The sequence below is a fragment of the Erythrolamprus reginae genome, chromosome 7 (assembly GCF_031021105.1).
Source record: "Erythrolamprus reginae isolate rEryReg1 chromosome 7, rEryReg1.hap1, whole genome shotgun sequence".
Lineage (NCBI taxonomy): Eukaryota > Metazoa > Chordata > Lepidosauria > Squamata > Dipsadidae > Erythrolamprus > Erythrolamprus reginae.
The window spans coordinates 53097723-53114669 of NC_091956.1; the positions used below are offsets into that span (position 1 = coordinate 53097723).

Sequence of the window (16947 nt, forward strand, 5' to 3'; positions counted from 1 at the left end):
ATTTCTCTGTGGGTGGCCATTAGGAATTTTTCAGCTGCTACCCAAAGGCATCCTGGGAAGGATACTTTATTAATAATAAACTAGTAGGCTGAATCTGGATGAAAAAACTTTTATTTTAACATTGACCTAGTGAGGTAACTTTCTTTCAGGCAGCCTAAAATGTCCTATTTCTTAACCTCATTATAAAATACTGCAATAATCTATAGATTCATAGAGTTTATGTACTGTTGAACAAAGGTCTTGTTTGATATTTTATAGAGAAAATGTTAACATCAATCCAGAATTAGTGTCATAACACCCTGAACTGGGGTCCCAGAATATAGAAGAAAAACAAGTTTATCAATTAATTTAAAATTCACAGTGTCAATGAAATGGCAAATGTTGCTCTAGATATAAAAACCGCCAATGTAGACAGCCATAGAATTTTAAAGGTGCTAAACCTGGACATCATACAGATTGCTATATTTGATGCTATTTTTTTCCTTTCTAACCATTCCCTGAATTTGCTGGCAATTCCTTTTGTACGACTATGGCATTTATTAGAGAGAACTAGAATAGCTTGTTCCTAAACTTTTATAATATCTGACTGAAAAAGACAGAGATGTATGTATTTTTATGACTCTGAAAATAGGACAGCTATGACAATTCCAAATAATACTGAAAAGACTGCAATTAGACAATATTCAAAAGATTGTTTGTTGAAAAAGAAATCTTAAACTATATATATTTTTAAAAAATTGACACTGTATCCCATACACCTTCTATTTTACATTCCCCTTAAAGTTCTAAACACTTACCCTTTGTTTTTCTCACCTATTTTTTTTCAACACAGAGAGAAGCAGATACAGATAGTATATATCAGTTTTAATAACATGAAGAAATCCTACTTCCAGCTCTTCAACTCTTGAAACATTTCTGACTGCCAGCCTGCCTTAATAAAGAATCTGCTTACATCAGCAATACATCACAATACCTTTCTACAAGACTTCTCATCAAGTGAAGAACAATTAAATGGGGCAAAGTCAAATACTGATTTTAAATTCGCAATTGAATTTATGGTTAATAGCATTAGTTTTTTTTATAAGGTTCTTTAAAATGTAACAACTTAGTAAGTGCATAGTAACTTGATTTGGTCAGAAAATGGCTATTTACAATAGTAAAACAAATATTTTGGACTGAACCCAGAAAACTAATAACTACTGCAGGTTACTCAATTCTATATTGAGAATTTTTGTCACATTTTAAATTAACTGAACCTTTTGGTTCCTTTCAGGGATAGTCTTCTAGATTCTGTTACCTCATCAAGACAAATATTAACATTAGGATTTCCAAATCTTTGAAGTTTCATTTCAATGAAGATTTGAGTGAAGCAACCCATTAAAGCACTGTGTCTCAAACTGGAGGTCTTGAATGGCTGTGGTGGTTTAACTGGTCAATGGTTTTTTTTGGTATGCACAGATCTCTGAGGAAAGACCAGTGAATCAGTTTTCACTTTAGTGCTTTGCAGAGGAAGAGTATATCATATCTTTCACCCACTTTACCACAACAAGAAAAAGTGATGTACAGAGTTCCCTCAATTTTCGCGGGGGATGCGTTCCAAGACCGCCCGTGAAAGTCGAATTTCCGCGAAGTAGACATGCGGAAGTAAATACACTATTTTTGGCTATGAACAGTATCATAAGCCTTCCCTTAACACTTTAAACCCCTAAATTGCAATTTCCCATTCCCTTAGCAACCATTTAGATTATTACTCACCATGTTTATTTATTAAAGTATATTAAAAAAAATATTAAAGGCGGACAAAACTTTGGCGATGACATATGACATTATTGGGCGGGAAAAAACGTGATATAGGGTAAAAAACCATGAAGTATTTTTTTAATTAATATTTTTGAAAAAACGTGGTATAGACTTTTCGCGAAGTTCGAACCTGCGAAAATCGAGGGAACACTATATCAGGAAAGTGAATCAGCTGAGATCTTCACATGCATAATGAATAACAATTGCCATACTAGATTAAATCTGTGTGGTATAATTATGTCTACCCAGATGTTCTTCTTTCCACTATATGAAGATCTGGGAAAGGAGAATCAAATAGATTTTGCAAGCTATAAATCTGATCATTTAGGGCACGGCTGTCAAACTTGCGTTGTCATGTGACATATTACGACTCCCCCCCCTTTGCTAAAAAGGGTGGGCGTAGTCAGCGCATGAAGCATCTGACCCACAGGCTGCCAATTTGACACCCCTTGTTTAGGACAAGCACAATCTCTTCCAGAAAATATTAAGAAATTACATTTCCAAAGTCTACTCACTTCAATTTATCCAGATTAAATTTCAACTACTTCTAGTTCATCCTTATCCAACTCATTATTAAAATCAAATAATATTTCAGAAAAGTTAATGATTCCTAACAAAGAGTAATAGAGCTGTGAATCATCAAATTCTGAATAATCTTAATGATGATTTCATATTACCCAATGTGCAAGAAAATAGACTGTAGACAAGAACGTTAGCGCTGAAAGATGGTCTCATCACACCATCTTTTAGAGCAGTGATTTTCAACCTTTTTTGAGCCGCGGCACATTTTTTACATTTACAAAATCCTGGGGCACACCACCAACCAAAATGACACAAATTAAATAAATAAATAAATAAATAAATACATACATACATACATACATAACCCCCTCGTATATACAATCCCATGTAACATCCCCTTATAAATACAGTCAATCATCAATCATCCCTACTCAACTTTATATCTCATTTCTGGGTACTTCTCCTGTCTTTCCCCCTTTTCTCTCTCATGTTTGTCATTTCTCTCTCTTCCTCCCTTTTTCCCTCATTCCTTTTCCCTCTCACTTCTCCTCTTTTTCCATCCCTGTCTCTCTCCCCCCCTTATGTGTGTGTGTGTATACACACTGGAACCATTTCCAAAACCAGTTGAGGGCTGGGGTTTTTTCTCTTTTATTCTTTTCAAAAAGAGGTGTGGGCTGGGGGGCATTTCTTATTATTTGGGTGCTTTTTACCATATGCTTCAAGAATCACCCCTCTCTCTCTCTTTTGTTTCTCTCTCCTCTCATTCTCTGCCTCAATCATTTCTCCTTTTTTCTCCCCTTTTTGTTCTCATTTCTCTCTCCTTTCCTCTCCCTATCTGTCTCTCTTGCTTTCTCTCTCTCTTGCTATCTCTTTTTCTCTTATTTTCTCTCTCTCTCTCTCTTGTTCTCTCTTATTTTCTTTCTCTCTCTCTTGTTCTTTCTCTCTCTCTCTTTCTCTCTCCCTCTTTCTCTTTTTCTCACTTTCTCTCTTGTTTTCTCTCTCTCTCTTGCTTTCTCTCTCTCTCTTGTTTTCTTTCTCACACTCTTTCTCTCTCTTGTTCTCTCTCTTGCTATTTCTTTCTCTCCCCCCTTTCTCTCTCTCTCTTTCTCACTTTCTCTCTATCTTGCTGTCTGTTGCTGTCACTCACTCTCGTTCTCTCTCCGTTCTTCTCAGCGGAGGCCAGCGAAGGTAATATTCAATGTCGGGAGCGCGCGAGCGGTTGCGCGTGCTCCCTACCCCCCTGCTAGCCGCTCGGAATATTCAAAATAAGAAAAGCCTTCACCGGCGAAGGTTTTTCTTATTTTGAATATTCCGAGCGGCTAGCAGGGGGGTAGGGAGCGAGCGCAACTGCGCGCGCGCTCCCGACATTGAATATTACCTTCACTGGCCTCCGCTGAGAACGGAGAGAGAACAAGAGTTGGGCCATTTTTTGTCTCCTGCGTTCCGGGTGTGGGAGGAGCCACGCCGAAAGGCAGGAGACAGCGGAGGAGGACAGGGGGCGGGCGGGGGGCAGCGCCGAAAGGCCGAGGGGGCCGGAGGCACCGTGGGGAGGCAGGGGCGGCTGCGGCTCCCTTTCCTTCTGCTGCCGGCGCCTCCCCACCCCCCCGCGGGCTGGCAGGGAGATGAGGAGCGCGCTTTCGGGGAAGCGACGGTGCTTTGGGGAAGCGACGAGAAGCCATGGGCGCGAGGGGGCCGACTTTCAAAGCAACCTTTGCCGGCCTCCCGTGGGAGGGTGCCAATAGTGGCGGCGGCGGGGGGGGGGCGAACTGCCTCGCGGCACACCTGACCATGTCTCGCGGCACACTAGTGTGCCGCGGCACACCGGTTGAAAAACACTGTTTTAGAGAACCCAATAGTAAAGATGTCTATTTTTGTGATACAGTATTGCTGAAGCCCAATCTCAGAGTTGTAATATTATCAAAGTAAATAGTACTAAAAGTTTTGAAAAAATCCAGAACTAAAAGAAGACCCTTCTAACTAAGTCACGATGTAGATTAATCACTAAAATGACCAAAGTAATAAATTTAAACTTAAAGTCCAACTGAAATGCATTTATAATCCGATATACCTCAAAATATACCAGTTTTACTTGAATAAAAGATTATTATTGTTCCTTATATAATATACATGCTCTTCCAGCCTTGATTTCTCCTTTTTGCTTATCTAACAGTAAAATAGTACCAGATGAGAAATCTCTGAGACGTTGTAATGGTAATGTGAAAATGATCTTTTTTGGGGGGTGGGGGGGGTGGGCAGCATAGGTAAAGAAGGTTTAGCCCAAAGCTGCCTAAAAGACAAGAGGAAAAAAACTTAGAAAGAAACCTCCTTAACTTATCAGCCACGGTGGTGCAATGGTTAGAGTGCAATAGCGCAGGCTACTTCTATTGCCTGCCGGCTGCCTGCAATTTTGCAGTTAAATCTCACCAGTCTCATGGTTGACTCAGCCTTCCGTCCTTCCTAGGTAGGTAAAACGAGAGCCCAAATTGTTGGGTGCAATATGCTGACTCTGTAAATCGCTTAGAGAGGGTTGTAGGGCACTGTAAATTAGTCTAAGTGCTATCAGGCAATAGAAGAGACCGTAGGAGATTTGTACTTTCAGACATGCAATATTCATAGTAATGTAGCCTTACTATGAATTAGCTCATCTGCTCTGTTTCTTGTCTGATCTACCTTACAGAGTTCTATTTTAAAAAAGCACAGAAGAACCTCAAAGGAAATTGTTCACAGCACATCTGTCAGGTCCTTTAGTTTCCAAACTAATAATACGTTTTTCCACAGAAATTCTAGGAGTTGAAATTAAAAGTTGCCAAGGTTACGGACCTCTGGTATAGAGGGCTTGGCAAGATGTAGGAACAACTCACTTTGGGCAAATGCAATTTGTACAATTCTTTCACATAGGTGATACTTTAATAACTTTTCTCAGCAGCCAAATGTATTCTGTATTGTGACAGGCTCCAAATGTTTGAAGTAAAAGATGTGATTCTAACGATACAATATTTGTTTGCATATCCATTTCAACTGAACAGTGTGCGTGTGTTTAACCATGCCCAGCTTCATTTGAAAAAATACATAATTATTACAGGAAGTTTTAAACTAAGCTGTGCTTGATTTACTTCAATTCATACATTTTACAGTAATACCTCATGATACGAACTTAATTGGTGCAAGGAGGAGGTTCGTAAGACGAAAGGTTCGTAAGACGAAACATTGTTTCCCATAGGAAACAATGTAAAGTCAATTAATCCGTGCAACCAAACCCGCCCCCCCCCCGCAAAAAACGGCTTTCGGCGACTGCTGGGAAGCCGCGCGGCTGTTTTAAAAGGTGACAGCCGGCCTGGGGGGCTTCCCAGCACCCCCCCGAACCCGGGTTCGGGGTGGTGCTGGCAAGCCCCTCAGGCCGGCTGCAACCTTTTAAAACAGCCGCGCCGCTTCCCAGCTGTCTCCTGAAGCCGAACGCGGAAGTTCGGCTTTGGCGTTCGGCTTCAGGAGACAGCTGGGAAGCGGCGCGGGTGTTTTAAAAGGTCGCAGCCGGCCTGGGGGGCTTGCCAGCACCCCCCCGAACCCAGGTTCGGGGTTTGGGGGGGTGCTGGGAAGCCCCCCAGGCCGGCTGCGACCTTTTAAAACAGCCGCGCCGCTTCCCAGCTGTCTCCTGAAGCCGAACGCTAAAGCCGAACTTCTGCGTTCGGCTTCGGGAGACAGCTGGGAAGCGGCGCGGCTGTTTTAAAAGGTCGCAGCCGGCCTGGGGGGCTTCCCAGCAACCTCCCGAACCGAACCCGGGGTTCAGCAAAATTTTGCCTCTTCTTACGAACTTTGTTCGAGTTACGAACCGGCGTTCGGGAGGCTTCTGGGAAGCCCCGCCGCCCGGCTGTCACCTTTTAAAACAGCCGCGCGGCTTCCCAGCAGTCTCCGAACGCCGGTTCGTAACTCGAAAAAAGTTCGTAAGAAGAGGCAAATTTTTTCTGAACCCCGGGTTCGTATCACGAGTTGTTCGTAAGACGAGGGGTTCATATCTTGAGGTACCACTGTACTTCCATTACTATGTCTAGAAAATATACCGTGTTTCCCCAATAGTAAGACCCCCCCGATTGTAAGACATATGGGGGGTTTCAGGGGGGTCGGCTTATATAAGCCATACCCCGAAAGTAAGACATATGTCTTACTTTCGGGGAAACACGGTATAAACGGTATTGCGGGGGGGGCGATGACATTGCTTCCAAGCTCCCCGCGCGCCCCTCGCCTTCGCTCGCCGCGGCGCCACCGCCTCTTCCCCTGCCGAGGCTCAGCTGCAAGCGGCCAGCGAGGCCGATCGGCTCCGAGGCGAGCGGCCGGAGCTGCGCCCTCCTTCGCCCGCCTCCTTTCCGCTCGCCTCGGAGCCGCTTGCAGCTGAGCCTCGGCAGGGGAAGAGGCGGTGGCGCCGCGGCGAGCGAAGGCGAGGGGCGCGCAGGGAGCTGCGCCCTCCTTCACCAGCCTCCTTTCCGGCAGCTCCCTGCGCGCCCCTCGCCTTCGCTCGCCGCGGCGCCACCGCCTCTTCCCCTGCCGAGGCTCAGCTGCAAGCGGCTCCGAGGCGAGCGGAAAGGAGGCGGGCGAAGGAGGGCGCAGCTCCGGCCGCTCGCCTCGGAGCCGAGCGGCCTCGCTGGCCGCTTGCAGCTGAGCCTCGGCAGGGGAAGAGGCGGTGGCGCCGCGGCGAGCGAAGGTGAGGGGCGCGCAGGGAGCTGCGCCCTCCTTCACCAGCCTCCTTTCCGGCAGCTCCCTGCGCGCCCCTCGCCTTTGCTCGCCGCGGCGCCACCGCCTCTTCCCCTGCCGAGGCTCAGCTGCAAGCGGCCAGCGAGGCCGCTCGGCTCCGAGGCGAGCGGCCGGAGCTGCGCCCTCCTTCGCCCGCCTCCTTTCCGCTCGCCTCGGAGCCGCTTGCAGCTGAGCCTCGGCAGGGGAAGAGGCGGTGGCGCCGCGGCGAGCGAAGGCGAGGGGCGCGCAGGGAACTGCCGGAAAGGAGGCGGGGGAAGGAGGGCACAGCGGCGGCCGCTCACCCTTTTTGACTGCCCATCCACCCCTTGACCTGCCTTTAGCCAGCCAGCCGAGCGTCCGTGTCGCCGCGGAGTTGGCCTCCCCTGCCGAGAAACATTGCCGGGAGCGGCGAGGGGATGCTCCCCGCAACCCGCCGAACGTCGAGGTCGGCGCCCGCCTCCTTTCCGGCAGCTCCCCGCGCCCGAAGACGAGCCGGCCCCGGTGCCCGGGACAATGTAAGACATACCCCCAAAGTAAGACACAGTGGGGCTTTTGGGGGTAAAAAGATAGTAAGACACTGCCTTACTATCGGGGAAACACGGTAGTGTAAAAAGTGCATGAGTGAATAATTAGCACATTTTTCATATTCAAAGCAATCCATCAATCCATCCATCCATCTTCCAAGATACTATATTGGAATGCATTTACAATGAAAGAATAAGGAGAAAAATGACATTGAATAATTAAAGAAAAATACCTTTCAAAAGATTATTCAAGTCCATAGCTTCATGTAGTACCTTTTGAAGACATTTGTGATCTACCTCAGGTTCTAATGAGAAAAAAGTATAAACAAGTATATTAAGTCTAGCATTGCGGCCATGTATATGCTTTAATAAGTTCTGCAAACTTACCATGTAAGTCCTGGCTCACATTTTGTTGTCTTTTAACCTTTAATTTCTTATCATTGGATGCTGCCACTTCAAAAGATTGGATGGGACTGATATCTGGGGTTGACAGAGGAGTTACATCAGTAACTGTATCTTCAGACTCTTCTGTGTAGTCACCCAATTTTGATTTTACTTCCACTGACTTTTTTCTTTGGCTTGGCTGTTGTTCTGATGAAAGAAGTGGTGATCTTATGTTTTTCTTTTCTGAAGAACATGATGAGTCTGACAGGCAACCATCAGATCCTGTGTCTGAATAATCTGTATCAGAACTAGAAGATGGGGAAGAGGAGGAGGAAGAACTAACATTCCTATTAACCTTTGTACCATTAGGCTGTTTAGAGAATTTATGTTTAACTTTCTGACTTCTGCCATCATCACTACTGTCTTCTTCATCTGTGTAGTAATTTTCTTCACATTCTTTTTCTTTTACGGGAATTTGCACTGGAATGTTTTCATGAAGGGTTTGTTCATTTTGTGCTGTGATTCTATCAACTCTATCCTCCAGATTTAAAGAAGCTAACAAAGAAAGAGCATTATTTGAACTATGAGCAGCACTTCCTAACATGTGTTCCTTTTGATATTCTGCCTGTTTATCTTGCGTTTCTTCCTCAATAGTGTTATCCTCCATCATTTTGGCTTCCTGTTTCAAATGACAATCATCTGTAACTGAACCTTTTATTTGTGAAGGCCCAGAACTTTCCATTTTATTTATTTCTGTTGTTGTTCTGTCTTTCTTCACCTCTTCTTCAAAATCACTATCAAAAAAAGAATGATCCACTTCACAATCAGATATATCTTCATATCGGTCCATACTGAAGTCAATAGTGCTGAAGTGTTTTCCCTAAAAATAGAAAACTGGAATTATTATACCAATCACTGGAAGAAAAATCTTTTTCTAACCTTTTATTACAGCAAATCTTTGCCCCCAAATATAAATTGTAACTTATCTTCTTCAAGCAGCAGCAGCAACTATTGTTTCCTTTGATATAACCACATAACTCAAGTTGCTTTAATACTGTTCAATAGTAATTGTATATATTGAAAATATAAGTTTTGTCAATTTACTAATTTTTATATTAAGTGAACAACTACATAATTTATTTATTTTTATTTATATATTTATTTGATTTGACTTCGATGCCTCCCAATCCCAATGGGACAAATATCGTAACACTAATTATAGTAGTGTTTTAATTATTATTAAAATCAAATAATATTACATAAATACATTAATTTAGAGATAGAAATAAAAAATCACAGATGGATTATATAAATTCAAAATGTCAAGAGCAATGCAGATGTTTAAGGAGACCTGGAAATAAAAACAAAAATATCCTCTCCAGTGTGGTACAGTGGTACCACTACTTACGAACTTAATTCATTCCATGACCAGGTTCTTAAGTAGAAAAGTTTGTAAGAAGCAATTTTTCCCATAGGAATCAATGTAAATAATGCGTGTGATTGGGAAAACCACAGGGAGGGTGGAGGCCCTGTTTCCTCCCAGGAGATTTCTACAGAGACCCCATAGAGGCTTCTCCCTGCCTTTTCTGGCCCTGTTTCCTCCCAAAAGATTCCTAGAAAGGCCCCACAGAGGTTTCTCCATGCCTTTTCCAGCCTTGTTTCCTCCCAGGAGATTCCTAGAGAGGCTCGACGGAGGCTTCTCCCTGCTTTTTCCAGTTACAGTTTCGGAGGCTCGGGTTTGTAAGTGGAAAATGGTTCTTGAGAAGAAGCAAAAAAATCTTGAACACCCGGTTCTTATCTAGAAAAGTTTGTAAGTAGAGGCATTCTTAGGTAGCATTCTTATGTATTATTATTATTATTATTATTATTATTATTATTATTATTATTATATAGAGGGAATAATTTATTCTTTGATGTAAAAAGTTTGTATGATTATCTAAACCCTCTATTATTGACTAATTCATTTGTCATCTCCAACTGATGCAATATATAGATTTTTCCATTCTCTACTTTTTTACATCACCTAGCCTGGCAAGATTCCATCTGGTCCTGATAAAAATAATGCCCAATTATGGCTGTTATATTAAAACAGTATACTGTTATATTAAGGAAAATAAGCCTTCATCACAGTACCTGTGTTCCATTAAAGTGCAATAAAAATGGAAATCTATGCTCCATTTAGAATAATATGCTGCTACCTCCAGTTGATATTTTAGTTGGAGTATTACCATTCTTTAGATATTTTATCAGTTAGTTCCTAAAAGGTTGCTTAGCTGAATAAAATAACAGGATTTTTTCAAGACTAGTGTTGAAGCAGGCTCTCATCTATGGAAGCTTATGATAATAATAAAATAATCTTTGAGATACCACTGCCTCTTTTCAATCCAGTTGCATGTTAGGCACTGGAAAATTACCTGAACCCATTGCTATAGCTTCACTGAGTCAGTGATATTTGAAGGAAGCTTCACATTAATTCATTAATTGCTATGCCAGGCAATGATAAATTATGTCTTCTACTTGTTGCTATGACACTGCTGTGAGCTGAGCTGCTGTGATTTTTTTTTCAAGACAGTAATATTAGTCATGGCACTAAACTCAGAATATATGTTTAATATATTCCGGAATAGGCAGGAGATTATTTCTGGATGTTGACAGTAGTTTGCCAAAAGCTTTTTGCCTTCTCAATTGTTTATACTAATAGCACAACAAACAATCTTGTACTCTGTCCTACATTAGGCTCAAGACTCTTAATCAACAGTAACTCAGATACAGATTTTAATTCATGTAAGTCATCCCAGGGCATAACCGGATCTCTCTTCCTCCTTTCCCCAATATTATTATTTTGTGTTCAATTCTATGGATTGTACTAAGAAAAGTACTTTTAAATTATCCCTAACTACACTATAGCTGATTTCCATTTAACCTAATACATCAAATACTTGTTCAAGAATTCTATTCTAGGTTGCTTATATTTAAACAACACATTTTTGTAATCTTCTCCATATAGAAACTAGTTATGTAAAAGTAACACAATGCTGTTGCGCCTAATATTTGTTTTGTTTGCTTGCAGTATCTGCTTGTTTCCCCCCTGCATTCATTTAGTAACTACAGCAAAGCTTATCAATGCTTGATATGATGGGGGAGGATATTGCCTTTTTCAAACAGGGCTTGTTGTGGAGCCTTGTTTGAGTGATCAGGGTTAAGAGGGAATGATTAGGCCTTTACAATAACGGTGCCAAATAGCATATTAAAATAAAAATAATAAAAAAGAATGATTAGGGCTGAATGAATAGATGATCTAACTTTCTTAACTAAAGATAGAATCTGGAGGTCAGACCTTAAACAATACACTATATGGCAACTCTATTGTAGATAACAAGGTAAGTTTCCACATATGCATACATAATGCTTCCTACATATTTCTATTATTCTTCAGGAATACAGTTACTTTTTATTGAGCTGTATTAGGCATAGATGGATTTTAAAAAATTGGTTTCAGAATATAGTATATACTTCCGCTATCATTTAGCTTTACCAATTCAGTTATGAACTACCGGTATATTATTTTATTACTGAATACTGGATATTTTTAAGTGGGAAGATGAACATTTTTCTCCCCCCACCCCAATAGGTATCTACAAAGTATGATTTAAAAAAGTTAAAATGGCAACTATGATAATGCAATTAAACTCCACTGGGTTTTTTTAAAGGTATGTTGCAATTCACATAAAAACAGGCAAAAAATTCCCTGTATCATTATGTCTACTGCCTTATTTTTTTGACCACATTCTGCAGACAGCCATGATGTCCACATATTTTGGTAATTTAAAATTTAAAGAATTTGAAATTAAAATATAACTTGAAATCATTACAAAACACTGCATATGCCTGTGCTGATATGACACCTACATAAAAGTTATTTTTCTGTCTCCTTGGAAATGTAACACTCAGAAGTAATTACATTTAAAATTAAATTTGCACCTTATGTAACTGCTGTGTGGGATTGTTAAAGTGAGGGAGGAAGGCTTTAGAGAATACTTTACAACTATTTGGGTATATATATAGGCGACAGTAACATAACTGCAGTTGCCATGACAAATTTAGTTAATATTTAGTTAATCTGACCCAGGAGTTAATGAATGAGACAGACAGTGATTCTCAAAGTGTGGTCTGGGCTCCCCTGAGAACTGTGGAGATAAGTATTTTAAAATCTTTGTTTTAATTTCTGTACATTTCCCTGAAAATGAGACCCTGTCTTATACTTTTTTGAACCCCAAAATAAGCACTTGGCCTTATTTGGAGGGAGATCTTATTGTTTGGGGGCACATGGGACAAGGCATTACTCCTCTTAACCGGTTACCTGATTTCCAGTTCTGTGTCCTTAACCTTAACCAGAGAAATGGCGGGGGCTGGCTGAGCATGCATTTAAATGGTTTTGGGGAGGGCATATTTTTGGGAAAAACACAGTAATACAGTAATTATTGATACAACCCACACAAACCAAAGCTCTGTGGGGCCTTCAATCATTGTTAAGAATGCAAAAGGGCACCAGAATATCTGATACAGATAAATGCCAAATGTTCATCTGTCTGGTGAGTTTTCTTTCAGCACTGTTATAGCCCATTATTTTAGGGTTTTTGTTGTATCCTGGAATGGCTACCTTGTAACGCTGTAAATAGTTTGTTCCTCTTTTCCAGCGCTGTCTGAGCCCAAGCAGGAAGTCGCTCCTGATTGGCTCAGACGCGGCCGGCTCTCGCTTTGGCGGGAACCGCAAAAGTATAAAAGAAGCGGTTTCTCCCTGCAGAGCCAGTCGGTACTCGCTGAACTGTCACTTTACCTTGCTGAGCTGTCACTTGTTCTCTGAGCTGAATAAAAGTACCGATTGCTCAAACCCTGTCTCTGGGTCTACTTCACTGGCGACGAACGAACGGAAGAACTTCGCGTGCAACATGGACAAAATCCAGATCGGCCAGGCTCCAGAACTCTTCGATTCCGAGAAAATGACATGGGACGAGTACATGGCCACCTTCGAGATATTCCTCGAGGCGGCGGGAATGCAGGACGCCGGAGCCGATCGCAGACGGGCTATTTTTCTCAACTACTGCGGCGCAGAGATCCGTAGACTTGCCCAAACTCTCACCGAGCCAGAACAAGCAAGAGCCACAGCGTGGGACGTCCTTCAACAGAAACTAGCGAGCCATTTTAAACCAACCAGACCAGCCATGGTTTACCGGCATCAATTTCACATGATGGCTCAGAGAGAAACCGAGTCAATCAGCCAATTCACAACGCGGCTTCGAACGGTACTTGCTCAATGCAAGTTTCAAGACCCGGAAGCTCGCCTTACCGACGCCTTGGTTTTCGGCATGAAGAGCAACTCGGTGAGAAACAAACTCCTCACCGAAGAAGAGCCGACGCTACAAACCGTAATTAAATTAGCACAAACCGCGGAAGCAGCCGACGCAGCGGCAAGAGAACTAAAGGAGCACGGAAGGCGAGAAATCATTGCCAAAATCAACGCCGAGTCTCCCAGCGCCGAGGGAACAGACGACCTCAGCCAGCCGACTAGAAACGGGGACAACTGCCTCCTCCTGCAAGACCAGCCGAGACATCCTAGAGCTACTCACCCAGCCCCCTGCGCGGGCTGCCGGGGAAATCACCAGCGCCATCGATGCCCCTTCCGAGACGCTACTTGCCACCGTTGCAACCGGAGAGGCCACATCGCCATCGCATGCAGAGCAACGGCACCAGAAGAAACGTTTGCCACACAACAATACCAGCGACCTCAAAACCAACCCCCCCAAGCGCGAGAAAGGAGACCGTTCCGCAGCTCGGGTCAAAGGAACTACTCAAGCGCTAACCGCGACTACAATAGAGGTAACTCTAAATTTTCCGTGAATAACACGGCAACCAAAAAGGGGGCTAAAATTGTTATCTCATTGTTACTAAATAACCAGCCTTGCTCAATGGAGCTGGATACGGGCTCGAGATATACCATCATGCCCTGGGAAAAATTTAAACTATACATGCCTAATGTGTCTAAGGCTGACTTAACTCAAACCTCATTGGTGATCAGAGACTTCCAAGGGGGGGTAATCTCGGTCCTGGGAACAGCAAATGTACCTATTGCCTTTAAGAATGTGAAATGTACCCTTCCCATGCTTATTGTGACGGGGGCCAAACACTCCCTGCTGGGTCTAGCGTGGATGGAACCGTTGGGGATCGAAATTTCGGGTGTGTGTAATGTAAACTGTGATAAGATGCCTAACTTTGTGAAAGAGTTCCCTGAAGTGTTCAGCCCCACCTTGGGATTGTATAAGGGACCCCCTATATCTTTCTCTATCGACCCCAAGGTCCCACCGGTCAGACTGAAACCTCGCAGGGTTCCCCTTCCGCTTCTCCCCAAGCTGGACATGCAGCTGGACAAACTCATTAGTCAAGGTATTTTGGTCCCTGTGGAACAGGGGCCATGGGAAACTCCCATAGTGACACCATTGAAGCCAGATGGCTCTTTAAGAGTTTGCGCTGATTACAAATCAACCTTGAATAAGGCACTCCAACACCACCCCTACCCCATCCCGGTCGTGCAACAACTCTTACACTCCCTGGGGGAGGGAAAAAGGTTCGCAAAGATCGACCTGGCCCAGGCTTACCAGCAGCTTCCGGTCGATGAACAAACAGCAAACGCCCAAACGATTGTAACACACAGGGGGGCTTTCAAATGCACGAGGTTACAGTTTGGGGTAAGCATAGCCCCAGGAATATTCCAGAGCATCATGGAACGCCTATTGTCAGGGGTAAATGGGGCAATTCCATATTTTGATGACATCTTAATTGCAGGGGAAAACCAGGGACAAGTGAACAAAAGAATAAGGGAAGTACTTAAGAGGCTACAGGACAAAGGGTTACGAATCAAGCCTGATAAATGTGTCTGGGGAACTGACAGTGTTGAATTCCTTGGGTATAAGATAGATAAGGAAGGTATCCACCCCACAACAGAGAAGCTGAGAGCAATTAGAGAAGCCCCAGAGCCACAAGATAAGAATGAGTTGCAGGCATTTTTGGGCCTCCTTAATTTTTATTCCGTTTTTTTAAAGCAGAAGGCAACAGTAGCAGAGCCTCTCCATCGTTTACTCCAGAAGGAAGCCCGCTGGACATGGGGGAAAACTGAACGTGAAGCTTTTTCTCAAATAAAAAATTTAATAACTTCTGAAAGTGTAGTAGTCCAATATAGTGCTTCACTACCCATTAGGCTCACGTGCGACGCTTCGCCGTACGGCATAGGAGGAGTCTTAGCTCACGTTCTACCGAATAAGACAGAGGCCCCAATAGCATTCTTTTCAAGAACCATGACCAGCACAGAGAGGAATTATAGCCAGTTAGACAAGGAGGCTCTAGCATTAGTGGCAGGGGTAAAGAAGTTTCACAATTACATTTTTGGGAGAAGCTTTGAGCTAGTCACTGACCACAAACCCCTACTAGGCCTGCTAGCCCCCAACAAGCCCACTCCACCTTTTATGTCTCCAAGACTAATCAGATGGGCCCTTTTCCTCTCAGGGTATCAGTATGAGCTCACCCACAAGGGGGGGAAGGAAATCAATCATGCAGACGGCCTCAGCAGATGCCCCATAGCAGACTTGGTAGAAGACCCTGTTCCTGCCACAGATGTGCTAATGATAGAACTCGAGGAAAACCCACTAACCACAGCAAAAGAGGTAGCTGCACACACGCAGCAAGACCAAATCCTTAAACAAGTGGTGAACTGTGTTCTAAAGGGATGGCAAAATGATATTGTTAAACCTGAATTGTGTGATTTTAAGAACAAAAGGCTTGAATTATCATATGTAAAAGGTTGTTTGCTGTGGGGGGATAGAGTGATCATCCCCAAACGCCTAAGGGAAAAGGTACTCAAAATGTTACACGTGGGCCATCCTGGGATTGTCAGGATGAAGAGCCTAGCAAGGGGGCATTTATGGTGGCCAGGGCTTGATGCTGATATTGAAAGTTGGGTTTCAAAGTGTGACCCGTGCCAAGAGTCTAGGCCCAGTCCCCCCAAAACAACTCCGGCTGAGTGGGAACAGCCTGCTGGCCCTTGGTCTAGGATCCACATTGATTTTGCTGGCCCAGTGGGGTCTCAGTACTTCCTAATAGTGGTTGATGCTTTCTCCAAATGGTTGGAAATAATAGCAATGAACAACATAACCACAAGTGCCACTATCAAGGTATTGAGCAGACTGTTTGCATCCCATGGTTGCCCTGATCTATTAGTGTCTGACAATGGACCACAACTAACAGCCAGGCAATTCGAATTATTCCTAGATGGCCTAGGGGTCAGACATGCCCTCATCTCGCCTTACTCGCCCTGGGCTAACGGGTTGGCAGAACGTTACGTAAGGGTGGCAAAGGAGGCATTGCACAGGTCAGGCCCTGGAGATGTGCAACAGAACTTGGACCAATTCTTATTAACCCAGCACATTACCCCTAACTCGCACACACATGTAAGCCCTGCAGAGTTATTGATGGGGAGAAAGTTGAGGTCACCATTAGACAGGTTAAACCCAAGGTTCTGTGTGAATAATAACCAAATGTGCATGAAACCAGAAAGAGAAATGTATTTGGGTCAAAATGTATATGTAAAATGCTTTGATGGAAATGTAAACTGGATGAAGGGAATTATTGTTAAGCAAAACGCACCCAAGACTTATATTGTTAAACTGGAGGATGGTCGTTTGTGGAAACGACACATAGACCACATTCGGAAACGAACTGAAAACCAATTGCAACAACCCGCTGACTCGGACTCTCCCCCTTCAACAGACTTTTGTACATTGCCCGAACTAAGAAACACGCAAAGAGACTTATCGGGCCAGGGGGAACCATCCAGCGACGCCGAGCCATCCTCGTCCTCCGAGGCCTTCGTTGGGCCCGCCAGGCCAAGTCCGCCGCACCGGGAGAGCAGCGGCGAGCCATCCTCCACCGTCAGTGGCGAAGGAGA

General features: G+C 43.6%; 1 protein-coding gene across 2 annotated transcripts in view; it reads right to left on the reverse strand.

The window, feature by feature from the left end:
• Positions 1–16947, reverse strand: part of CFAP97 (cilia and flagella associated protein 97) — a 31819-nt gene that overhangs the window by 12634 nt on the left and 2238 nt on the right. For both annotated transcript variants that reach the window (XM_070757558.1, XM_070757559.1), the window contains exons 2-3: positions 7956–8832; positions 7802–7873 (exon numbers count right to left, since the gene is read on the reverse strand). In XM_070757558.1, coding sequence (XP_070613659.1) covers positions 7802–7873; positions 7956–8802 — 919 coding nt within the window. In that variant the 5' untranslated portion in view covers positions 8803–8832. The remainder of the gene's footprint in view (positions 1–7801; positions 7874–7955; positions 8833–16947) is intronic.